Below are 26578 nucleotides of genomic sequence, written 5' to 3'. Positions count from 1 at the left end.
CCTCTGACCCCATGGCCGCTCCCACGCCCACAGAACGGCCTGTGCTTGGATCCTCCACTGGCTGCCGGAAACGAGATGAGGTGTGACAGCCAGCACCGGGCTCACCAAGGCAGATGCCGGGGCCTGCTCTTAGTGCCATGGGCTCCCAGGACTGTGCGCCCCATCCCACCGACAGCCCCAGGGGGACCCCAGTGCTCAAGGGCCACGCACAGCGGGGCCGCAGGCCTGAAGCGAGGCCTCTGTCCGCCCTCAAACCCCAGACAGCACAGCCACACAGGTGGAACCAAAGGCAGTTTATTTATGCTGACGAGTGACATGAGGATAGAGAGCTCAGGCGTGGACCCTGCGTCTCCAGGAAGGCCAGACGCCTGAACCACGGCCTTTCCCTGGTGTATTCTTCCGCTTTCCCAAACTACACAGCGTGCCTGAGTGAACAGGCTCCCACAGATAGCACTGAGGGCCTCGGGGGCTGCTGTCGCTTTCTGGCCACGTCCACCCGCCCGGGGACACGGGCAGGGCACTGCTTCTGTGCAGACTGCCACACCAGTCAAGTGTCAGGACAAAAGCATCTGCAAAGGTAGCAGACTCCCCTCGGCCTGTGGCAGAATCAGAGTAGTTTTCCGAGTGGAGTGTAAAGGGTTGTTTGGTGGAAACAAAATATTCGTATGTTCAGGGGAAAATGGGTGACTTCTGGAGTAGAATGCATGCACAGGCTGGAATTTAGTGAGTGACCTGGCAAGTTTCTCCCACAAAAGACAATTTAATAAAAGTGGCCAACTTTGGCCAATATTCAGTGTTAAAAACAGCTTCAGGCTGGATCAAATGCATAGCACAGCGTCTAGCTAGCAATTCTTTTTGTTTTTTTTGGAGGGGATGGGATTAGTTTTATAATAATAGCATTTGGAGTCCAGATATGCGCACGTAGTAGACTACAGGTTCCTTTACGAGTAGGTTTCAGGAGCATATTTGGAACCGCAGGATGCTTTCAAATGCAAGCTTTGCTGTGGGCCAGAAGAGGCTGGCCAGCGGGCATTGTACCAAAGGCTTCACGTCTTGGGGCTGCTTCGTGGGGGAGACTCCAGCTGGCCTTGCCTGTCTGAGCTCAGCACCTAGTCAGCTCACAGGGTGCTCCCCACCAGAGACAGAGGATGACAGTACAGGGAGAAACAGGATTGCCAAACGCACAGGGCTTACAGACACCAGGCCCACTAATTACCACGTGACAGATTCTAAGTGAAGCGGGGATTACTGCTGAATTATGTCTCTATATGCAGATATAAAATGAGCATTACTGAAAGTCGTAGGACAGCTCCCGGGGAGTCATGAACTCTTTCACGATCTCGTCTGTGACCTCCTTGCGCCGGGCCTGGTGCTCCGCGATCAAGGGCTGCAGAACCTCGATGAGCACCTTCTTGAGCTCGCCCGTGAGCATGGCCCCACTGGTGTAATCCTGCCCGGACACAGAGCAGGTGAGAAACGGCTCCAGCCGCCTGGCCCACCCACGCGGAGCCCAGAAGTACGACAGCCTGGACCTTAAACTATGCTTTTCCGAAAGGGACCGGGACTTGGCCGTGCCAGTTGGCTGACTTGCCCTGTTATAGGGAAAGGACCGACGGGATGGACGCCCCCCATGCACCCTGCGCTGGGCCTGAACCCCAGCACACCGAGTAAGCTGTCGCTGCCCCACCTTACTGGCTTCTATAAAATCTCTGCTGAATCGTTTCCATGCTCTCGTTGTAATACATACTCATGGAACAAATGTACTCAAGGACCCAAACCATGACGCAACAGCACGGTAACGAGAACACATCACCTGCGAGGCCAGCTCCCAGCGGCGGAGGGCCGCTGCCAACATTTTGGCCTATTTTTCGATGTTTCCCCTGGTGCATTGTATTTATACATAACTGTCCTCACTGCATCTCCAGCTTGATGTCCTTTTATCACTATGGGACGCATGTTACCCTGTGTCACTAAAACTCCCACCAGCCACAATCACCCATCCTGGAACAATTTGTGCTTCACACTCTCTCCATTTAAGGCTGTTCTCAACTTCCTGCGGTTATCGCTCTGAACATCTTTGTAGGAGAGCTCTTTCTTATTCAGGATTACTTCCTTGGAAGATTCCAAGAATTGGAAGACCGCAGGCAAAGGCTGGGATTGCCCTCAGAGCTCTCACACCCAGGGAGGCCTGGCTGCTCGCTGAGGCCGTGCCGGCAGCCACAGCGCCGGGGAGCCTGGGAGCTTCTGGTTTCCCATCACTGCGAATACAGCAGCCACACCAGACCCTGTTTGAACTCAAGTCCCCCGGAAGACTAGTCAGATGAAGGCCCTTCGTGTGGCTACTACATAAACAGCACTGTGCCTTCTCTCTTTGGGGACTATCTGTCCACGCAGGCTCTTGGCACATGGGCCACATCTCACCTTCCTGATCTGCTCGAGCTTGTCGTCGTCCTCGAGGAAGAAGGTCAGGTACATGAAGGACACGTCCACGTCGCAGTTGCCGCCAAACTGCTTGTGTTCCTCGACAGTGTCTCTCCCGCCAGAAAACGCGTGCTTGTTGACCTGCACCAGCAAGGGGACACACAAATGCTAGCCGGGCCTGGCTGCCCTGCGGGTGGACAAGCCAGTGACGGCTCTTGTGGCGTCGGATCCTGACCAGACGGACCAGAGGCTCAAGGACGGTGGGAGGAGCCCCTCACACTGTTCCTTCCCACCAGGCCTGGGTCCAAGCCCAGTGGGGCTCACTGCAGGGAAGTGAGAGACGAGGGCATGTTACCTTGGAACACTTCACCTCCCCAGAGACAAGGACGGAGTCAGGAAAACTGAAATTGGGGGAAATGTCCTAGTGTTCCCAGGTGGCGAGCTTTAGAAAGAGGGTGAACACAAGCCGTCTTCAGAGTAACAGATGATGAGGGAAGGGGCGGACTCTACCAGGGGCAGGTGGTGCCGTCACTGGAAGACAGGACAACCTGGCCCAGCTTCCTGGCTGCTGCCTTCTCCACCGTGAAAGGCAGAACGGGAAGCAGAGCACACGGCTCATGAGGGAAAGCCAGACCCACGAAAAGTGTGGACGTAGGAAGGGCCCTGCCTATCTCATGTGTTTCAGGAATGAAGAACCACAGACTCAAACCAAGAGAATGCGCTTCAGGAATCATTGAAGAGAGTCTTAGGGAAATCAGGGCAACGGGCGAGAGAAGAAAAGCCGAAAAGGAGAGACAAACTTCCTTCAGCGTTCTTCTGACGAGTATCTGAGAAGCCTACTGTGTACAAATGTCACCTCATTTTGGAAATGGGGAACAGGGTGGGTAGAGTTGGTAAATTCCAAGTGGAGATGTTAAGAAATCTCCCCATGAGAACCGCAGGACAGATTATAACTGGACACTCTGGGACCATCTCGAATTAGCAGGTGACCGTCAGCCACACGGGAGGTCAGAGAAACCCATCTCCTACTGGTGGGTGCAGCGAAGTGCTGCTGGTCGGGAGGAGTAAGGACAAGCCAAAGGTCACCGTCCTTCTCCTTAACAAACAGGAAGCAAGTCATATAGTAAAATTAGTGTATGTATACTGCAAGGACTATGGAGAACACAAAACAAACAAGAAAACTGCCTAGTCTTGAGCTCTCCTGAGGTCTACGTGCCCTCGGGCAGGCGCTCAGTATCTGTCAGAGTCATGTGATGACCTCTGCCCCGTCGGGCATCTTTCTGGGCGCAGACTCCCAGGCCCAGCCAGGCCGGTGCTGGGCCTTAGGGAAGACCCTGCAGAACCAAGGAGAAAGTTTGGAGGGTAACCTGCCAGGGGCTCCAAGGGGTGGTTTGAAAGGCTACCTGAGGGCCCTGGGGTAGCTCCCCGCCCTTGTCTGAGAGGAGGATGAGGAAGGGCACATCTGTTGCATTTTTCCCAGATGCATGAGTACAGCCACCAGGGTGAGCCCCTCGTCCAATGGTGGCACACAGCAGAGGTGCCCCAAGTAGTGGCTGTTAAGATTATATAAACAATTAATCCCCAACGACCCAATGAACTTGGTATTGCTTTCTCCACGTTCTAGGTAAAGACAACGAGCCCCAGAGTGCCCAGAACCTGCTGTGTGTGACAGTGAGAGGCGAGCCAGGCTGACTGTTCCTGGGACACCAGGTTTCCTAAAGTGGCGTAAGTTGTGCTGGGGTTGGGCCTGGCCGGGCCGCAGGGAAGCTGGGGCCTGATTTACAGGAAGGCAGCAGGAAAATGGGCCATCTCGGTGGTGGGGCCCAGAATGCCATCGCAGGACCCCAAACGGTGGAAATGAGTGAGAGGCACCAAATATGATTCCCGTAACAGGAAACAGGAAACCATGCCAAGTGGGGCTGTTTGGGCCGAGAGATGGAGACTTGAGTCAACGATCCAGCTCCAAGAGCCAGTGAGCTTCGGCTGCTCCAATCCAACGGGACAGTCGAGTTGGCCTGCAGGAGCCCCAAAACCCAGGGTGGGGACGGGCCACTGGTCTGGAGCTGGGGACAGCTCTGAGAGCAGGGCATTAAAGGGGCCCTGTGAGCAGAAATCACACGTGGGTGGCCAGCTGGCAAACTGTCTCGAGCATTTGTCCTATACGAGGAGATTCCTACTTCCAGGCTGCCTGTGGAAGGCTCTGGTAGCACCTGTGTGACAGCCCAGGGGAGGCACGTTTTGGCCTACCCTACAAAGGAGCTGTCCAATTATTCACTTTTTGAACTAAAATCTTAAATTTGGGCAGCACTCGACAGTTTCCAAACACTTTTTATACGTGACCTCATGTAAGCCCTGCCTCAAGTCTATGAAGGGGTACAACCACCCCCTTCACGAACGACACCTGGACACCTAAGGTCACTCACCACCAGCAGGGCCAGAGAGTGGGGGGGGCCCATGCAGGTGTGGACCTGGGTTACCGTCCCTGCCTCACTGTGTCCCAGCTGTGAACAGGGCAGCTGCCTGATCCCTCTGCGCCTTGATTTCCTCGCCTGTAAACAGTCATAGCCTCCCAGGTGGTTGTCAGGACTCAATGAGGTAGGCGCAGGGCAGGTGATCATCAGCCGTGCCCCACACGGCTACTGCTGGGATTCCTGGGAGGGGGCTGGAGCAGATGCCCTCTCTCTTGGCTGGCATGGAAAGTGAGTCTGGAGTTGAAGAGGGCACGGAGATTGAGAACAAAGGCCTCGCCTGACCCTGTCCAGCCCCAGGCTGCTTTTGACCCTGGTGGCATCTGCAGCCTGTGCGGTTCCTGCCCTCATGCTCACTGTTCACCCACCGTGTGGGTCTTTGCTGGTCCCTAAGAGAATGAAAAATGCCCCAAAGCCAAAAATGGCTTCTTTCAAACAACTTCTCAGAAACAAAACAAAATGACTACTCTGCTAGAGGGAACAGGAGTTTCCCTCCCCTCTCTGCACTCCACACTCTGGAAGTTTCTGCCAGAGCGAAAGGGAAAGAAAAAGCCTGTTTGCACCAGCTTCCCCCGAGGCTGGGAGGGTCAGCAGTGCACATTTTCTGGAAGTATCTTTCCATATTAAGGGTTTCCCCATTGTTAAATAGAACCTGCTTGGGACTTTCCAGAGGGTCAGGGGACTGGCAATGATTCAGACACTTGCACTACATGCTTCAAATACAGTTTCTGTCACTCCTGCTGGAATCTTTCCACAAACACACACACAAACACACACACTTGGTTCCAAGTAAAATGTCAACAGGCTTGTGGGGCAGTGAGTACATATGATGGCAGTTCAGTACCGAGTAACAAGTGCGGCCCTGAAAAATAACGAAGCCCAAACTAATTCTTATCTCACATTTCTCTGGTGACTCGACAAATATTTACCGAGTGCCCGCTGCATGTTGGGCCAGGTGCAGCACTTAGGGGCTGGACGGGACTGTCCGGCGGAAGGACATTTATCAATTCTGTGTCTCAGTGAGAACTCTGGGAGAAAAGCTACCCCTGAGCCCCACACTGGCTGCTCACGGGCCAGGTGCTCTCTGCTGGGTTCCAGTGGTGGCGACTTGGTCAAGTTGGTCATGCCCTCTGGGCCTCGTCCTTCTCATCTTTAAAAGGAACACACCACTCTTTCCCAGTGAGAATTAAAATGAGAAAACACAAACAGAGTGCCTGGCCCAGCTCCTGGAATACCACCGATGGTCAGAAATATACTAAAATGTTTTTCTATTGTTTAAGTGTAACTTTTTTTTTTTTTAAGGAGTGTACAGCTCACAGTGGCCCACGCAGGGATTGAACGGGCAACCTTGGTGTTATTAGCACCACGCTCTAACCAACCGAGCTACCTGGCCACCCCTGTTTAAGTGTAACTCTAAAGACAATTACCGTAACTTTCCTTCCAGAATAGAGTGTTGGTGAGAAAAGAAAATAAAAAACAAAAACAGAGAAAAAAAACATCCAAAGTTTTGACTAAATAAAAGGACACAAATAAAACAAATTCATCTGATATCCGGGAATGGGGACAGGTGGCTTCAAACTAATCTGTTTTCCCAAAAATAAGACCTAGCCGGACAATCAGCTCTAATGCGTCTTTTGGAGCAAAAATTAATATAAGACCCGGTCTTATAGTATAGTGAAATAAGGCTGGGTCTTATATTAATTTTTGTTCCAAAACACACATTAGAGCTGATTGTCTGGCTAGGTCTTATTTTGGGGAAACACGGTCTCAGGGGCAGAGCTCTTGGTCCTGGATTTCAGTGGCCCTGTGGCAGTAGATGCTGAAATGACAGAGCAACAGTGCATTTGCAGGCCTGTGCACGTGAGTGCGGGTGCACCTGTGTGCATGTGTGCACATGCGCACGTGGTTCTCCTTACACAGACTGCCCCTCCGCCCCGGGAAGTACTCACCTTGTTCTTGATCTGCTTGGCCGTGTCGATGAGGAAGATGGAGGAGTTGGGGTCGCTGGCACTCATTTTGGTCTGGGCCCCCTGCAGGGCGGGGAAGAAGGTCGAGTGCAGCAAGGCTGGCTTAGGATAGCCGATCCTGGGGGCGACGTCTCTCGTCATCCTGAAGTAAGGATCCTATGGGGAGAAGGTCTTTTGAGGACGGCTGGAAGAAATGTGCCAGCCTTTAGCCCAAGGACGACACCTGACGGATCTTCACAGCAAACGCCCAACTTCCAAGCAGTTCACAGGACCGACTCCCCACCCCGCCCCCCTTGAAAGCTGCCTTTCCCACTGGAGAGTGCATGGAACCCCCTGCGACACCCCGCTGCCTCCGGACCTGGTCGATGGCACAGGGGATGAGGCACTGGACATCTGTCCTGTCTCCGAAGATCTGAGGGAATGAGTTGCTGAAGGAGGGAGCAGCCTGGATGGCGGGAAAGCTGATCTTCCCTGCAAGCGAGGACAGAGTATCTTTCTTTACACACGAGGCCAATTCCTGTCTGCTTAATTAACCCAGTGAAAGAGATGAACAAAATAGGCTCTCTCCCCATCAGAAAAGTAATAATCATTAGAGAAAATCTGAAAACTACAGAAAAGTAGAAGAAAAAAATCTAGTCCAAATTTGTCTCTTCATTTGTTTTCTCTATTTCTACACATTTCTATGTTGTGATTAAAGTCCATTTTTTCCCCTTGCCTTTTTTACTTTGTAGCATTGACCCATGTTGTTAAATATGTTTTATCGCGTAAACAAATGTATCACGTGGCATTTAACCACTGTCTACCCACTGGGCATTTAGGTCATTCCTCACCTTTTAATTGTTATAAGCTATGATATCTTGGTACAAAAAGCTGTTTTCCATATTTTGGGTGTTGTTGCTAACAATACTACTGCTATCTACTTAGACCTGCACAGGGGGACTTTGAGGTCAAAGGGTATGGACCCTGGTGTCGCCCTGACAGGCGGTGCCGTTCCGGTGCACCCAGCCGCGGTACTCCGTGCGCAGGCGCACACTGCGAGCAATGCAGGAACCCCGGAGTCGTCTGCACCCTTTCCCACTTTCCTCGAAGCCTTAAAATAGACGACCGAGGAAGGGCAGACAGGTATGGTGAAGGACAGCTCCACAGCGCCCAGGGAACTGGCTCCTTGGGCTTCCAGAAAAACCCACCTCTGGCTTACTATTTAAAGAGACCAATTGCAGATGCTGCCATCTGGGCGACAGCTTGGCCGGGCCGGGGCGGGGCCTTACCGATGCTGTCACTGTCCGTGAAGCCGAAAATGCCCTTGACTTGGTTGAAGGTAACATGCTTTTGAATCTTCACCACGTTCCTGTAGAAGCCTGGGCTGGACCTGCAAAGACAATCAGAATCAAACCCCAGGCCCAGAGGGTGGCCTTCCGCTGAAACCTGCGGGGGCGACACTGGGGAGGGAGGTGCCCACTGGAGGCACAGCGGACACCCCTTTACCTGTGAGTGCACCCGCAAGGCTGGGGCCAGTGTGAAATCAACGCAAGGCAACAAGCCACAAGCAATGAGGTCAGAACACCACCAGACTCCCACTCGGGGGCTGACAGGAAATGTTTCAGTTCTGCCGCCTGAGTGGTTGAAGGTGCTCTGGAACTTTAAGCCTGGGAGCCGCCCGGGAGCGCTTCTGCGCTCACAGAACAGACAGACTGTCCTGTGTTGTGCAAGACCACCTGCAACTTGTTACCAGATAAGAGTGCAGGACAGGAAGCTATAGGCCAGCCGTGCAGCCGGGCCTCCCTGCCTCTGGCCACCACTGCCCCCTCCACGGGGGGGCAGCTGTGCTGCTTGGGCAGGGGGAGCCCGCCCCGGCAACAGGGCTGGGCCACAGTGGTTCAGCAACAAGGCTCTGTCGCCTGTATGGGGAAGGGTGTGGATACAAGGCCTGGATCTGTGGCAGCCATTCTGCTACCAGAGGGAACCAGACTAAGGATGAAGCAAGCACAGAAAGGGGCAGCCCAGCTCTGTGGTGTTTGAGCAGCATTTCTGAAGAAGACCACCTTCACCCTTCCTGGAAGACAGGTCCCTCCATTGTCGCAGAGCTCAGGCTGTGCAGGGTGACGCAGCGGCCACACATGAGGCTTTGCCACTGGTGACAAGTAACAGATCTGGCTGCATCCCATGAATGATGGCTAAAGACCAGTTTGCCCCAGATGTTAGAGAACATCTGCCTTTCACACTCCCAGGGTTTAAAGAACACGCCCCAGATTAGCTCACAGACGGCCAGTGATGGGTGTAACGTTGGGGACATTTTAGATGGTAACATTTCTCACCAGGGCCAGGCACTGCTCGAAGCACTTTACATGCAGTACCTCAGGGAGTTATCACAAAGCTCTGCACACAGGTACTCTTACCTCCCGACCACTGAGGCCCCTTCCTTTGTCCTCACAGCACCTATCACCTGCTCTGTCATCTGTTAACTGCCCGACTCTCCCCGTTAGAGGGTGACCTGATAGAGTGGTTGGGTAACTGTCCTGTTGGCTACTGTAACCCAGCAACAGTCTGCCAGGCAGCGGGTGCTGAATAAACGAGCTGGTAGCAGACAGGGAGTGGGTGACGCACTGCCCGAGTCACACAGTAAGTGGTGGGCAGGATGTGAGAGCAGGCAGGGCACGCTGGGCCCTCCGCCAGACCACCCCTCACTAGTGCCAAGCTGCCACTTCTCAGGAAAATGGAGGCTCAGAGATGTGGGGACTTGCCCAAAGGAACCAAACTGATGGGGAGCAGACCTGGGTCTGGAACACCAGCTGTCTTTCCAGCCCTCCTAACTCCGGGCAGGAAAGCCCCGTGGGCCCACACACGGGGCCAGAAACATGGAGGGGATGGGAGGTGGGGGGTGGGAAGCCGTGGCCTCCCCAGACTTCTCTGAGGCGCCCTGGCTACTTCCCCCCTGTCCAAAGAGGGCGGGCTTGGCTTTGTTGCATTTCCAGCTCCTGACCAGGAAGGAGATTTGTTAAATCAAAAATCTAGATTTTGAGTTAAATTTCAATCAATCAATCAATCAATCAAATAAGAGGTAAAGTGCTCACTTAGAAGAAACTGTTAAAGGCAATATGACATTTGCAAACAGGATTTAACTTTTAAAAGTCTTTCCTATCTTTAGGTTCAATGTAACATGCCTTTCTAAGAAGAGATTAAGACTCTTTGGTTTATGTATCACCTGAGTTTTCAACCTCACTCCATGTTGCAAAGAAGAAGGAAGCTCTTAGCGAGAGGGAGTGGAGGCTGGAAAGTGCAGTGACTGTGGAGAAAGCTTGGGGACCATGGCCACAGCCCGAGTTCTCTTAGTGCTGAAAGCAGGCCGGGCCACGTGGAGGTCCTTGCACGTGGGCTGCCCACGGCGTGCCCACCACTCAGTCATCACCATGGACCTAATTTATTAGAGGCGCCTGTTTCTGCCCCACCAACACCACGTGCAGTGAGGCACGGACTTCGTTTTGCCCACTGATGTGTTCTCAGGGCCTGGGAGGGTCCCTGCCACAGAGCGCACACTGTGACTACTTGTTTCAGTGACCTACTGGGGAGAGGGGAGACGGCCACCCCTCACACTGAACCAGATGTGGCCAAGGTGGAGCCTGGGTGCTGGGGACCACAGGGGGCTTGTCTACATCTGGCAGCGGGAGGGACAGCTCCCAGGAAAAGGCCACCCTTGATCACGTGTTTGGAAGCAAGCGTAGGAATCTGTGAGCTGGGCAGGGTGGGGTCATGGGAGAGAGGAGACCGTGGGCAGAGAAGAGCACGGGCAGACGTGAGGAAGTGGAACCACCATCTGTGACATCCAGGTGGAGGTGGCACTGAAGCTAGAGGAACGGGCCAAATCACAAAGAGCTGGTGTGCTCAGTGGCGAGTGAGGACTTTATCCTGCTGCCAATGGGGCACTGGAGTGAGTGGCGTGAGTGGGGACGAGACCAGATGTGTATTTTCCAGAGAGTGCCAGCTGGTGGGGGGCCGGGGCCAGGAGGGGCTGCACGAAAGGACACCAGTGACTGGGCAATGCCAGTGCCACCAGGGCCTAAAAGGAGCAGCAGAATCCACGGTGTGTCTATGGGTTTGAGCAGTTGCATCAGATCCTTTTAAGGAATGAGAGGAGAGAAATAAAATAAAGTGCCAAGAAAATTATAATAATGGACATCCAAGGTCTCAGCTAATCCTACTTCATGGACGGACTTGCTGACTCCTGGCCGCTAAACAGAGGTGCCAGGACTCGAACCCGCGTCAGTCTGCCTTCTTTATAAGGTCATGTTTCTTCGAGGACCCACAGCGCCTCTGCCCACAAGGAAAATGATTTTTAAAAATCTAACATTTCTCTAACACATTCTTGGTATTCATTTGGAATGAAGTTCATGACCTCAGAAGTTGCAATTGAAGGATTTTCAGAATGACATGTTTGGACCCATTAAGTGGCTGATGAAAAAAAAACAGCCTTTTAGGGAATTGTGTAAGCAGTGCGTGTTTTCTCTGTGGGGAAAGAGAAAGGTACCCTAAGTTGGCAAAACTGACTGTCCTTGGAGAGGAAACATGGGGCAGAAGCACTCCTCTGTCACACGCAGAGGATGGAAATCAGAACTGGTAAGTAAAACCAGTAAACGAGATCAGAACATTGAAGAGAGGAAGAAAGACAGTGAGCAGACCGTACGACCATTTCGGACGTTTCCCTCCGCTGCGGTCACGAGGACGCAGGGTCCACACCCACGTAGTCAGAAGCAGCCAAGCGTGCCCTCCTTACCCCATGTAGTCCAGGTCAGAGAAGATGAAGGTCTTGTTGATGTCGAAGCCGCAGGCGATGATGTCCTTGGCGTTCTCCACGGCATAGCCGTGGGCCTGCTCCAGTGTCAGGTCCTTCCACAGGTACTTCTCATCATCTGTCATCTGGATGACCAAGGGCACATTGAACACGTCCTGCAGCCACCTACGAGACACGGGGAAGAAGGCTGATATCTCATTCCCTTGCAGAAAAATGCCACTTTGCACCTGAAAACACAGTTCCCACTAACAATGTGCCACACACTTCCTGGTCTACAAAAATCACACGATCTTACGCCGCCGTGAAGCTGATGACTGACAACGATAAGGGCTGCTACCATTTGTGACCTTAGAGCACCCTGCATGGCAGGTCTAGGCTAGCTGTTTTGTATACTTTATTTGTAGCCTTACAACGATGTTACGAACAGGTGTTATTATTCCCATCTTGCAGATGTGGAAGCTAAGGTTCGGAGAACTGGCCTAGGTCACGTGGACAGGGAAGAGAAATAGGGCTGGCTGATCTCCTCATCACCCACGCTCCTCTAATGACACCAGGAACAAACGAAGTGAACGCAGGCCACCAAGGTGCCAATTCCCGAATACTTTGCTTGTTCAGCAAACGTGAGCTAGTGTTGTCTTGTCAGTTCTAGACACGGTTTGTAACTAACACTCCCCACTCACTAATAAAAATGAGAGAAGTCACACGACGTAACACTTACTTTGTGAAAATAAATGGAATGAGGTGACCCACATGCATGGCTTCGGAAGAGGGGCCCCTGCCCGTATACAGATAAAATGGCTTCTTGTTTTCATAGGCTTCGAGAACTTGATTCATATCTCTAAAGGAAAAACAGAAACAGTGGAGTTTTTCTGAGAAAAAAATCACGGTGCTAATGCTCATTTGGAAATGTTGAGACAATACGGATCATACTAGTTTGTTATTCTTGGTGCTTATGTTATAAAAATGACAGGAAATGTCTTCTTTGACAGGAAATGGTTCCTCCTGTGATTCTTTTAAAAGTGTAAGACATGAAGGTTTGGAAGAATGTGTTTAAAAGATGGACACGGTTTGGCAGCCACTGGAACTCTTAGAATTCTTCTAAATATCAACATCCATATACCATCTGCTTTACACACCGCCCTGGGGGTGACAGCAGGCCCCCACCACACAATCTTTGTGTAGCATCACCCAGCCCTGAGACTCTGGAGCCCGACTGGGGAAATCCGAGGGTTCCACACAGTCCTGACCTAGGGAGGGGAGCGAGAAATGTCCCTGGGAGTTTAGAGACACAGCCCCCAGCTGGAGAGCTGATTTTGGCTCCCTCAGCCGGGCCGGGACCAGCTGTCTTCATCTGGGAGTCATCCTGGAATCATCCACCCTCCCCCAGGCCTGGGGTCCACAGACAAAGCACACACGGGTCCTCCTTCCTGGCTGGACATCAGAATCACCTGGCTGCTGCTGCACACCGCACCTGTCCGGGCCTTACCTTCAGAGGTTCTGACTCACGGGGTTGGTGTGATGTCTGGGAATCTGTGTTTAAAAATCCCCCCAGTGACTGCGACGTGTGGCAGGCTGTGAAACCAACACTGTAGGGTGTGCCTGCTCCTTGTTTCTGGGCAAATTGTCCCCAAATAAAAGAGAAACAGCCCCCTCTTCCGGAGGGCTGGATGGGAGACCCCACAACAGGATCGTAAGTGCCTCCGCTTCGACCCCCGCCAAGGATTAGCTGTGCTCCTCTCTGAGCTGACGGGACACGGGTCTTCCATCTGCTGTGCTTAGTTTTGACTTTCTCCCCCCATGGAATGAACACACACGACTTCTGAAATGAGAAACTTAATTTTGGAGGACAAGAGTCCTCTTTGGCTCTCACAACTAACCAACTCCAACTTCTATGGGCTTACAGACAAGGAAATGCAGCTGCCCCGTGAGCTGCTCTGGTGCCTCTGCAGGAGGTCTCTGAGCACCCACAGGTCCGGGCTCAGGCTCCTGAGGGGGGCGTGGCGTGGACTGGGGCCCCCACACTGAGCTCGGCTTTGGGGGTGGTTTCTGGACTCACACAGCTGGGGAGGGAGCCTGTCAGGACCCAGTGTCTATTTACAGCTGGACAGTACATGCTATACCTCACCCACTTCCCTATTTTACAGATGATACAATTAGATAGAGGGATGTTCTCAAATTTGAGAACGGCCAAAAGCTTCAGGTCCCACGCCTCCATCCACTGACACCTGCTACAACATGGAGGAATCTAGAAAACATGAAGCTCAGTGAAAGAAGCAGACACGAAAGGCAACGCGTTGCATGGCCTTGTGAATACATTAAAAACCACTGAACTGTACACGTGAAAAAGGTGAACCGCGTCTCAGTAAGGAAAAAGCTTTGACTATACTCTACCCAGAAAGAGGGCTGAGCGGGGCCTGGCGCTCTCTGTACAGAGAAGTTAAAATGTTTGGGCAGACTAACGACTGGGGCCTGCGTGTGTTCTCCCAGGACCGTGAAGTGGGAGCAGAACAGGACAATCCTACCTCGGACCATAAATTCCATGAACATAGCCTTGAAAACAGGCCAGCCCCTGCCTGAGGTGACCTGTGGGGCAGGAGAGGCAGAAACCCTGCTTCTGATGTTATCTGCCCAGCATCCAGGGCCTCAGGTGGGGTATTCAGTGCCATGTACACTCTATTAGTTTCTCTTTCGGTATTATTCATGAGCGGCCCACGACAATAGGAGGAAGAGGGTACATAATTGCAGGAAGACGACTGCTTATCGCGTGGGAAACGCCGGCCGAACTTGGACACAGTTCCCTTTTGTCTTTATGACAGCTTACAGCTCAGTCTGGCATGACTCTCATCTGCTATGAATGTAACCTTCACCTTGTGAGGAGGGCAGTTTAGAGATGAATAGACTTAGGGTCAGAGCGGGTGAAGGGACAGGCACAACCCCACAGCCAGTTCCTGACAGGGCAGCAGGTGGATCCGAGGCTCCTCAGAGCCCGCTTCCACTTTGCCCACAGCACCAGGCAGCCTGAGGGAACAGCCTCCTGATCGTTTTGTGAATTAAAGACAGTGGGTGAGAAGTCCTGCGGTGAAAAGCCCCTGACCTGTGTGAGAAGAAGATGCCTCTGCGTAGGAAGCGGTGGGGTCTCTGGCCTGTGGCTCTCTCTATCCGGTTAATCAGCTCTTTGTCAATTTTACTGCTTCCGAACCGAACTGGAAAAAAGAAGAGATGATTATCTTAGGTGGTGGGAGGCTTGGGGATCAGGTCTAACTGAAGCGAAGGGAAAAACTTGTGCTCCACGTGCCATCTTAATGAACCCAAAGACCTCTGGGCCTTCTGCTCTGGGTCTTTCCCCCAACACAAAGTCTGTGTCTTTTGTATTAACAGTGACAGCTGAGATCACAGACAGCAAAACAGAAAACAAATTACAGAATAAAACAGTGTTTTGTCTGGGATCAGATTCTGACGGAAAACATATCCAGAATGCAGTCCAGCTAGCAACTTCTGACACACACACGCGCGCACACACAAGCTTAGTGCTTAAGGTTTAATTTATATACACAGACAACTACACTTTTTAATATTCTTTAACTGTTGAACTGAATTAGCGCCTGTTCTTAAGCGAATTGTCCCTCATTGATAGTCTATACTTAAATCGTGGAAAATGGTTTTGACTGGGGTAAGAACATTTCAGTGCTGTTTCTTCTTTGATAATTAGTGGTGATCTCAGAGTAGACTTTCCTGAGCAGGAAGCCCCTCGTGGAAGGGCATGGCAACGACAACGTGCCTCCTATGAGGAGTCACCCTTCTTAAGCTGCCACCCAGCTCTTTTAGCTCCATAATCAGTATCACTGACAGAGAAACTTAAGTAGCCTATGACTGACTCGTAACCACTAAGTAAAAGACAATTTAAATGACTGCAAAGATGCCCATTTCAATAGACCTTTCTCAAGTTCTGAATTGCTCAAAAAAGGAAAATGGTTCTGCTAAGCCGTCTACTGCAGATCATTATGTTGCAATCAGTTTTATATTGTTACTTTATTTAAAAATCATCCTTTAGGAACATAATGCACCACCAAAGGATTTCAGGACCTGTTTTTTTTTTTCTTGACATTGAAGCTTGACTGGATTTATGATGAATTCAACATTAAAAACATTCATGGAATCACCTCAATGGAGTCACTTCTAAAAGTTTGGGTTTTCCCTGGACGTACCAATGAGCTTGTCATAATCGATGCCTTTTGCACTGCTCGTCTGTACCGTCCACGGGTCCACAAAATCCTCTTCAGCTTCTGTGGCTCCCGGTTCATCACCACCCACCGGTGCCGGGTTCCCTGGAGGGCAGTCAGCCTTGTAATCCGCCCCCACGGCAGCTTTGTAGCTCATTTTTAAAGATAACAGCATCTGTACTGCAGAATCAATTTCCTCCTGAACATAGGAAACAGGGTGAAGGATGAAAATATTAATAACACTACCATTTGCTGAATGTTACAGCTGCTGCGTGGCAGGCGCTGTGCTAAATGCTTTCACACGCGTTACTTTGTTCAGTCTCATGACAACCCTATCAGGCAGGCATCATTGTCACTGTCCTTTTCCAGCTGGAGAATCCTTGAGGCACAGAGACGTGAAGGAGCTTTTACATGGACACACAGCAAGTCATGGGCCCGAATGTATTTTATCTGTTGTTCGTGCTATGGATTACCAACAAAGAGTAGGGCAGAGACACAGCGACACAATATACACTGTTGTTTATGACACAGGTAACACACCAAAGAGTTCTCAAAGACCACTGTTGCCAGAGACCATGCAGGACGAGCTCCCTTACTCGAGTGTACTGAGTTCTGCATTGAAACTTGTTTTTACATTCCACACAGGTTGTGATGAGTACCGACATAAACTTAAACAACCATGCCACCAACGATACTAACAGCAACTCCAATCGACATCATAAAAACAGATAAAGGCAAGGAGAAAACATGGGCTTTCAGGTCATAAACGGAGGAGGGATTCACGGCAAACAGTCTCACTACTGCATTTTGGAGTCTTAGCCAGCTGTCTGAAGTGTTTGCATACTTAACGTTTTAAAAATAAGCATAAGAAAAACAAATGTAAAAATGTCTCCTGGGGTACTCTGGGCATCTATTAAAGACCTCCTCTTCCGGGAGGCCACACTAGCCACCCCTGGAAGCCTGGCATTTAAAAGAGCAGCCCAAATTAGGCCGGTTAGTCACGCTATGCCCCAAAGCTCTGTTTACTTCCCTCACTGGCCTGGCTGGATCAGATGCAAACAAAGAATGTCCACAGTCCAATTCGCTCGCCAAGGGAAATGCAAACATTTCTATTTAGCGTTTTCACATAATGTGCCATAAACTGGGTTTCCCAGTGGAGAAACACAGCAAGACCAACCTGCATTCAGAGCCGCTGCAGCAGGCACGGCACCTGGGCCAAATTGTCTGTTCTGGCAGGGTGACTTTATAGACACAGATTTATTTCAAACTCCGAAACTATATGGAATTTGTCATTTAAACGAGTCAGAGCTGTGTAACCAGTACCCCATGGATACACCCCATACTAGATAGGATGTTTCCCCAGGTTAGGTAGGTAGGTATGTTCCACCCACCTAATTTCTGCAGTGCCTAGGCTCAGTACATGCAACAAAATAAACGCTTAGCAAGTACGATCTACCCAATTATCTACGGAAGAATTACCTTGCTGTGAAGTGCACTGCAGTCAATACCCTTTAATCACTGCCCGAGTTGACATTTCATACTCAGTCTCGCCTAACTGCCTGCAACTAGGTGGTCTCTGAAAGTCAAACATTTAGCCAGGGTCTGGCTCAGAGACCGTCTGGAGTCTCGAATGGGACTGAAAAAGACAAGCAGGCTCGCCTTGCCTATTTCCGTGTTCTCAATCCAACATGGACCAGAACACGGAAACAGAGTTTAAAAGCTGACATTCTGAAAAAAGCCAGACACCAAATACTCTATACCACCTGAGCTCCATATAAAGTTCCAACACAGGCAGAACTATCCACGGTGGTTTCTCCCTTGGGAGGGTAGAGGCTGTAACTGAAGGGGCCTGAGGAAGCCTTCCAGGTGCTGCTATGCTGCTTCTCTAGTTGTCTGCTGATTTCACAAGTGAGGATCTTTCTGTGACAATTCAGTGAGCTGCCTGCTTAGGATCCCCACACTCTTCTGAATATTTCAATTTAAAAAGTTCACTTAAACTAAATGGAGAAGAAAAAAGGCACTGCTCTCTATCTTAACCCCTATGACCCAGTGTCATTTCGAGTCCTGCTCAAACTGGCCAGAACCCCCGATTCTGACCCATCCCCCCAGGACCCTCCCTGCAGCCGTGAGCTATTGTTCCTGAAAGCAGTGGGTCTCATTCCCTCAGGACACGGAGCAGAACAGAACACCGAGGACTGCAGCCAGGCTGACAGTGGAGACGGCCGGGAACGCCCGCGGCGCCCTCCCTGGGTGGGTGCTCTCAGAGTGGCCCCACTATCGGGTGTAAAGTGAACTTCTAAAACATCAGGTGCTCCTAGAATAATACATTTCAGGATCGGATACAAATTTACTTCTGAATTTTCATCACTTAACTCTGGTCTTATTATGTAAGCTCTGATCCCTCTTGTTGCATGTCAGCTGACTAAGCATTAGTCAAAGACCACACTTGAAGAATTACTCTAGAACTGTGTTAAGTATTGCTTGTTTGCTAAAATAATGAACATAACTGGAGTCACAAGGAATTACTTAACAAAAATATTTATTATATGTTACTCAAATTTAATGTTAAACGGACAAAAATATCACTGTCAAGTTCTCAAAATGGGTTTATAGAGTATATAATCAACACGTGGGTCCCATTTTATTTATTTACTTTTTTGAGGTAAAATTTCCTTTTATTTGGTGAAGGAGAGCCACGACTCATAAGCATCTAATTGGGGTCCCATTTTAGATTTTTAGGTATTTTTTTAAATAACTTCGCCTCGTCCATTGAGCCTTACCTGGCATATAAACCTCTTTCTGTGAATAATCAACTCCCCTTTTGGGCATCACTATCTTTCAGTACTATTTATTTCTAAAATGTAATGGTGTATTTGGGGTCCAAGGAGTCAAAGTAAACTACTGGGGTGAATGTGAGATGGGTGACACTATCTGGTGAGAACTTAGGAAGAGACTTGGGAGAAGAGGACAACAGGGGTTGGCAGTGACGGCCGGGGAAGCCACGGTGATGAGGCAGCGTGGCGACAAGCCAGGATTGGGGGCATCCCAGCAGGAAAGGAAGTGCTTGTGTGCCAGTGAGAGATGCAGACTGGATGAACTACACTTCTGAGACCTACTGTGACAACAGCAAGAGACCTTTAAAGAAGGCAGAATCCCCTGGGGACTAAAGGAAACAGGAAGAGGACACCAGCAACAAGATTTCAGAAGCTGGAAAGCTGATGGATGACTGGTAAACGAGTCAGAGCTGTGTAACCAATACCCCATGGATACACCTCATACAAGATAGGATGTTTGCCCAGGTTAGGTAGGTAGGTATGCTCCACTCATGACTGAGGACGCGAGAGGAACAAATGCTCAGATGTCATGGAAATACTGGACTTACTCTGCTGTGAACTCACCAAGAAGTTTGGACATTAGTGGCCCCAAAGGGGGAAGTGAGGGTGAAAGTGGGTTATAAAACCAGAAGCACTGCTTGCAAGTCTGTTTAAGAAGCAGTTATTCAGCTCTCTACCGCAGGCTTTCTGCCCCACCCCCAGAGGTGTCCAAACAGGAAGAGTTAAAAGGGTCCAGGTGGGCACTCTGCACGCAGGGGCAGTGCACTGAGAACAGGGAGCTTCAGTGAAGGATGACACAGCCACACACAGTGTTGCACTCAGCTGCGTGATGCTAGTGCCAGCCCTGTACTCTCTGGACAGCAGACTGGAGGAGCCCCCTCTGGGGCCCCTACAACCTCAAAGAAAAGATCTAAAGACCGGGACACTACAGATTTCACCACAAATGGGAGCAGTCTGGTCACTCTGCAGGGAAGGGAAACCTGCACTGCTAAGTTCCTCCCACGCGTGCAGAGCTTCCAGTCAGCTTTTCGAACTCCCCTCTAAAACATGAGCAGGCAGCCAAGTACCACCAAACACTTGAGGATTGTTTTAATGCGAAAGGCAGAGGAAGAAAAGTTAACTTGGAAGCATTCAAGCTCATAAAGGGGGTGGAGAACATCAGGAAGATGATCAAGATCTCAGAGATAAAAGGATACCATACCCATAAAGTAAGAACAGGGCCTTATGAGGAAAGGAGCACTCAGCTCAAATGAGCTCTTGAAAATTAAGATGACAGGATAAGTGAAAAACCATAGGAGGATTAGAAGTTGAGGAACTATATCTGCAGGGACAAGAAGAAAAATAAATAAGAAATATAAAGTATAAAGTCAGAAAATAAGATCAGAGGACCAGTCTCTGAATTTAAAAATCTGTAAAGAAACTGAGGAAGCGGAAGAGATCAAAGAAATAACATAATTTCTGACAATTAAAGGTCTTGCATTTCTAATTTGAAAGGTGCACTGAGGATCCATCCCAAGAAATTTCGAAACACTGGAATACAGAGAAGATCTTGGAATCTTCCAGAGAGAAAAAAACAAAGGAATGGCACCTGGCTTCTCCATAGCAATCCTGGGAATAATGGCTTCAGAATGCTTAGGGAAAATCACTCCCACTTTAGAATTCCATACCCAGCCTAGCTGTCAAATATTAGGTAAAACAAAGATACTTTCAGACCATACACAATCTCCCCAAATTATTTCCTTAGCAGTAATTTTTTTCAGAAACCACTGGAGGATTTGCTTGGCCCAAAGAGTAAACAAGGGGGAGTGAGATACAGGAGCAGGAAATGGATGCACAGAGAGCAGTGAGGGGAGTCCTGCTGAGCAGTGAGAGCAGGTCCTAAGACGGGCAGTGTGGGAGGCGAGTCAGCAGTCCAGAGTGAAGAAGGTGGAAGGTCCTGGGAGAGACCTCTTCTAGATGAATTATAGCCTGGTCGATGTGAGTGAATCTCCAAGGGAGATTCACCCAACTGGGGGAAAGCTTGGAGATCCAGTATCACTAGTACATAAAAATGCCAAGCAAAAAGAAATGAAGACAAATAGCAACTCCAGAAAAAACAAAAGTTGGGCAGGAAAGGAAAAGCACTCATACTATACTCGAGGGTTGGCTGTCAGTGGCGTTTACATGCTAATGCCAGAGCTCATATTGACTGAAGGGGATGGTGACAGGTATCAGGAGACTGGAGGGCTGGGAACGGCTTATGACAGTACTAATTCCTCATCTTCCACAGTGAAAGCCTGGAACTTGAAAGTCAACAAGCAGCAATATAATAAGTGTGATGTTGAGAGACATGGGGGTACATATGAAAAGAATCAGCTAAAATAATTGAAAGTAGCTGTTTCTGGGAGCAGGAAATGGGAGGGGTGGGGTAGATGACTGCTGTATTTCTGGGGCTTTCTTTAGACAACATGCATCAATAACATTGACAGAGGAGGAAACAAATGTAAGAGTATAGCCAAAATGTGTCACTCATTGAGGGGATAGTCTGCTCCCGGTAGCAGTACCCGACAGACGTGGCTGGATTTATGTGTGGAGAACCCAGTAAAATCACACACCTGCGACGCCTGCCCGACTTTGAGGGCTCTCACGCGCTCCCCTTGAGCAGCTATTCTGTTGAACAGCTCCAGTGGGGAAGCACACCCCTGCTCGCCATTGGACATGTCCGCCATCTTCCAGTGCCTAGGTTTACAGCGACGTGTGGGAAGAGTTGCTCAGCGGTCCAGACGAACTGTGGGGGGGAATAGAGAGAGGGAGAGAGAGCGAGAGGGAGAGAGAATTAACAAACCATCGCAGCTGTTTTTCCTTTCCTGTATGTAGTTCTTCGTTCCCAAAAGGTTGGAGGTGAGTTATAATACAGAACGTGGCTAAAACAACATTAATAAAAATATAAGCAGAAATTTGGGGCCATGAAAAGGGGGAGCAGAGGAAGAACCCGTGCCAAAGATGGGGACTGCAGGAATTGCTGATTTATAGACGGAAGGACCGCAGAGGAGGCCGTGTGCTGAGCAAGACCAGTGTGCATCTGGCTCCTGCGTGACGTCCTGCTCCTGCGTGCTGGTGCCTTGCCCAGCGTCCAGGACACAGGAGCGCTCATGTTAGTGCTTTCATTACCTAAGTTCACCACAGCCAAACACATATGGCAAATTGCTATTTACTCTTTAACTGTATTGGGGACGAAGTCCCAGACCTTTGCTGCTATAACCAACATACCGCTGAATAAATGTCTTCCTTCGCTAGCCAGCTGCTTTGTTCTCAGACATAGCAAGGTCTGGGGTAGAGGGCAGGGTGTTATCCAGCTGGGTTCCAAACGAGATAAGAACTATATATAGCCTGTGCTTTGGACATGCTTCCTTATTTAGCCACAAATCTTTGGAGGTGCATCTACCTGCACCTTCCATTTGTCATTATTTACTATTAACTTAAAAGGGGGAGTACAGGGCAGACCACCCGATACTGCTTTGGGGCAAACACTGGCCACAATCGGTCTCCTTTTGGGTCTGTCACTTCCCCTTCCTGAGTGTCAGCTTCCTTATCTATAAAGTGACACCATCAGGAACCTACCTCAAGGGCTGTTCTGAGAAAAAATGAGAAAAAACAACAACATAGTAGCATTTCGTAAATTGTAAAGCAAGAGATAAATCCATTCTGAGTATTGTTTGTGAGGGTTCCAGAGCTCAGCTGACCTCCAGCTCCATCTACAACTTGCTGCTACACCTTGAACGAGGAGGATGAGGAGGAGTGAGGCTATGAAAGAGCAGCTACCTTCCATCACTCTGTACCTGGTACTGCTCGCAGCACCTTATACAAATCAATTCACTTAAGCCTTACAGCAATCCCAGGAGAGATCTGTTAGCTCTATTTCACCGGTGAGTAAACTGAGGCACAGAGAGGTTAAAAAACTTACCCAAGATAACACAGTAAATGGTAGGGATGGGATACAAACTCAAGCAGTTTGACCATAGAGCTTACACTCTCAAACATCGTCCTACAGGTTACGTAACTGTAACAAGCCTCAGCCTCTCAACTGTAAAATGGGAATAAGCATAACAACAATGACGTGCAGGAAAGGTGCATGGCTTAAGTGTGGTCATGCAGGTAAGTAAACAGTCTACACAGCATCAACCCCACGGTTGAAGTTTAATGAGTGACTATTTTGTTTCTTTTTGTTTAAAAGTTTTTTCTGGTAACTCTAGGAACCAAACACACAAACTGGAGGGGTAACTTACTTTTGTTTATCTATTGTTAAATACTTGTTTAACTTGGAGGGGTAATTTACTTTTGTTTATCTATTATTAAATATTTGCTTAAAAAGTATATAAATTTCAAATAAACCCTTATTTATATAAGCCAAAGAGACTGTAATACTGAAACCAGAAGAGGACAGCAGCCAGTTTCTTTCCCAACCCTGCTGAGAATCAACTCAATTCCCAGAAAGGGAAGTTTAGTTAACACAGCTCAGTTTAGGGAGGCTGATAAGAAGAGAAAGAATGTGGAAGAACCTTCTGACTAGCACTGGAGAGGAGAAACACTCATTTATTTGATAAATGTTGTATAAAATAACATTTAAAGTGATGAAATTACTTCTAGTCACAAATGAGCAAGTATCATGTCCAGACACCTTACACACGATCCCGAACTCTCCCGAGTTTCAAAGCGAGGTGTCATTTAACATCATAGATAGGTTCTGTGACTTTCAGTGAAACAAAACCAATTTCCCACAGGCTAATTGGTGTAAACAAGAGTGAAGTTCCCACAGCATCTCACCACCATTATCAGTAAGGTCCTGAAGTCTATGAGTAAGAACAAAATCAAGTACAGATTACAATTACCCTTAAAAATTCCTAGGAAAAGTGCCAGGTAGAACAACTGGGTGATCCCCGGATGGCCGATCGCCCCTTGAAAGGGAGCAGATAACTGTGCTTGATCAACCACACAAACTGGGCCTGTATTTAGGGTCTACGTGGTAGGAAAAAACACGTACCTTTAAATATCAGAATCCCATTTAAGAAGAGGCACATGGGTACTAAATCTGACTGAGGGAACAGATGAGGTCTCTCTGGTCTTGTGATCACAGGCAGACACTTACTGTGTGGGAATCACCCACACTATAAATCTTCTGTGTGTGTGTGTGTGTGTGTGTGTGTGTATGATGCAACTTCTTGAGTGAGTACACCAAGAATGATCAGAGACAAAGGGAATAGAATTATCATTTCACGTATCCATCCATTTACCCTCATTTCTCCCATCTAGTCAACATCCTCCTTTATTTGTTAACTAATTTTTAGAATTAAGTTTAACTCCAGAGGTGTTTAACCCAGAGTCCAGAACCTCTAGAATTATATCCCTAGTTTGCATGCACATTGGTATGTACATGGCTCTAAGAAGAGTATCCAGGTTTCATTACATTTTCAAAGGGGTCTGAGATGCCAAAAGGCTAAGGATCACGGTCTGAAGTGTTAACCACATTAATTGCAAATAGGGCCTTGAAACTTTTTTTAAGGAAAGTTGCTTTATCTATTGAACAAATATTATAATCTACAACAAAGAAATGAAGCTATAATCTGTGAAGTCATCTATTATCCCTCTACAAAAAGTCCTGGGCGTGTAAAGAGCCAAATGCCATACTTCCCAGCACATCACAGCACACCTTAAAGAGAAGACTAAGGGGGCGGCTGGTTAGCTCAGTTGGTTAGAGCGCAGTGCACTTAACAACAAGGTTGCCGGTCCGATCCCCAGATGGGCCACTGTGAGCTGTGCCCTCCACAACCAGACTGAAACAACTACTTGACTTAGAGCTGATAGGTCATGGAAAAACACACTTAAAATAAATAAAAGTTAAAAAAAAAAAAAAAGAGAAAACTAAAAGTCTCTTAAAAATTAACTTTCGATTCCTTTTTTTCCAAGAATTTGAATCTTGTGCTCACTTTGAAAGGTTCCATTGTTCTGTAGGAACACAACAGGAACTTGAAGAAATTGGATCCAGTTTGGGGGTGAAAAGAAGAATGATGGAACTGTTCCAGAAAAGCATGACAATGACTTTGGTCATACTAAAATCTCACAAATAAGATCAGAATACAACAATTCTGCAATTTGGAGGAAGGGTGGCATTAAGATAGCCAATTCTGAAGCAGCTGAGAACAACTGAACAGGTGACCCAGGCGTTTCTGAATGCCTGGCATATCACCAGGGAGTGGGATACCATCCTTCACATCCTGGCCCCAGAGTGTGGGTGACAATGGCCTTGGACTGTCAAGTTCCCAGAGACAAGAAGATGACTTTAGAGCAAGTTCTTTAACATTCAAACCTTGGAACGGATTATGTTCACTTTTTCTTTTGTAAACATGGAGAGGAAAGGTTATTTATCTCTCCAAGTAATAAAATGAACATTATCTTAAAAAGCAAAGGAGACATTAATTTATATGAAGCCAGGCATAATAAGGTAGTTTTGAGTATCATAATGAGAATGCTAATGTTTGGATGTTGGCTATTTAAGGAGGCCTCGTTAGTGAAAAATATGACAGCCAACATGAAGGTGCTGCAAGTCTAGCTGTGAATCCAATCAGGCACCTACTCACCCAGTATCTCTATTCCCTAGGTCAAGGGGGTGAAAGAAAACGCACAGCACCTGGATCTTGAGGGATAAGCCCTCATTCCCTAAGCCAAGGTTTCCAACACTTTGGTAAAAGGGCTGGTGAAAATACTAATAAGCTCTAAGCCTAACAAAAGATGGCAATACATACCCAGGCTGTGGCAGAAACTGCAGAGGTGGCGGCCAGTCAGCCAGTCCGGATCCGAGAATGCCTGTGCAGCAGGGGTCTTGTCTTTTTGTACTCCTCTCTTTCCTTCTTTCAATTTCCTTTTCATGAAAGGCTCTTCTCTTTTCTTTTTCGGTTTACTTCACCCTTCAGCTATCTGCAGTAGGGGTTTCTTAGAAATTACCCAGTTTCTCACAAACAGTGGAGCCTCTTTTCTAACTTCCTTGATGAGTCTGTCCAATCAGTGGTGGGCTGGGGGGGGGACGCGGGTGGAGACCAAAGAAACCTTCCCGAGAACCGAATCATTGCTGGTCATTGCATCAGCCACCCTATACCCAGGCTGGCCTCCATATAACCTCCCGCCCTCTTCCCGTTCCACACCCTCAGCATCAGTATGAGCAACCACTGTTAATGTATAGTCGTGGGGGGCGGGCTGTACATTCCCTGCGGCTATTGTGCACCGAGGCGGCGCAATGCAGTGGAAAGATCAGGAGTTCCGGGGTCAGACAGATCTGGATTTCAATTCAGCTTGGGCATTTTCTTGTTTGAAGACCTCGGGCAAGTCAAATTACCTCCCTGCTTCACCCTCGGTTTCCTGATCTGTGATGTGGCCATAAAGGAGCCTCCTAACTTTACAGTGGAAGAACTAAGTGCGATACTATAGGCAAAGCCCCTAGCACATGGCAGGCACTTGAGGATGAAGGGTCGGTGCCCGTGGGAGTGGGCGACAGCCGGGGTCCAGGGGCGCGGTGGTAGCCACCGCGCTCCTCGTGGTGCCAGAACCCGCTAAGCAGCGAGCCAGGATCTGAGGAAAGACTCCCGACCCCGGCGTGAGGGCGGCTCCGAGAGGGCGCCGCCCCAGCCTCCCTCCCTCCCTTCCTTCCCTCATCCCCTCACTTACCCGCCCATGCGGACCTGTCAGCGTAGCCGGCTCCGACACCGGGCTGGGGGCGGGGGGCGGGGGTGGTTCCAGGGCGTCCGTAGAAACGCCGTCCGGCCGGAACAACTTCCGGCCAGGCTGCATTCTCGTTGGCTGTTCACACGGGGTCGGGACCGAGGCCACCGCTGATTGGTTGGCTGTTCGGGCG

General features: G+C 49.3%; 1 protein-coding gene across 4 annotated transcripts; it reads right to left on the bottom strand.

Annotated features, from left to right (window-relative positions):
• Positions 1-278: 278 nt before the first annotated feature.
• On the bottom strand, positions 279-26501 carry WARS1 (tryptophanyl-tRNA synthetase 1). 4 transcript variants are annotated; one of them, XM_033108304.1, is made up of 12 exons: positions 26392-26494; positions 25476-25742; positions 21291-21463; positions 15848-16061; positions 14737-14845; positions 12361-12480; positions 11625-11807; positions 8125-8225; positions 7215-7327; positions 6839-7012; positions 2422-2562; positions 279-1450 (listed from the first exon to the last, which is right to left on the bottom strand). In XM_033108304.1, the coding sequence occupies exons 3-12, from the start codon at positions 21402-21404 to the stop codon at positions 1289-1291; spliced, it is 1431 nt and encodes a 476-aa protein (XP_032964195.1). In that variant the 5' UTR covers positions 21405-21463; positions 25476-25742; positions 26392-26494; the 3' UTR covers positions 279-1288. The 4 variants fall into 4 exon arrangements, with proteins under 4 accessions (XP_032964195.1, XP_032964198.1, XP_032964196.1 ...); XM_033108307.1 differs by having other exon boundaries at positions 1157-1450; positions 25476-25647; positions 26392-26479; XM_033108305.1 differs by having other exon boundaries at positions 1157-1450; positions 25476-25776; positions 26392-26455.
• Between the last annotated feature and the right edge of the window lie 77 nt (positions 26502-26578).

The sequence above is a fragment of the Rhinolophus ferrumequinum genome, chromosome 6 (genome assembly GCF_004115265.2).
Source record: "Rhinolophus ferrumequinum isolate MPI-CBG mRhiFer1 chromosome 6, mRhiFer1_v1.p, whole genome shotgun sequence".
In the NCBI taxonomy this organism is placed as follows: Eukaryota; Metazoa; Chordata; class Mammalia; order Chiroptera; family Rhinolophidae; genus Rhinolophus; species Rhinolophus ferrumequinum.
The sequence above is the reverse complement of the archived record's forward strand: the minus strand, read 5'-3'. Positions and strand labels throughout refer to the sequence as shown.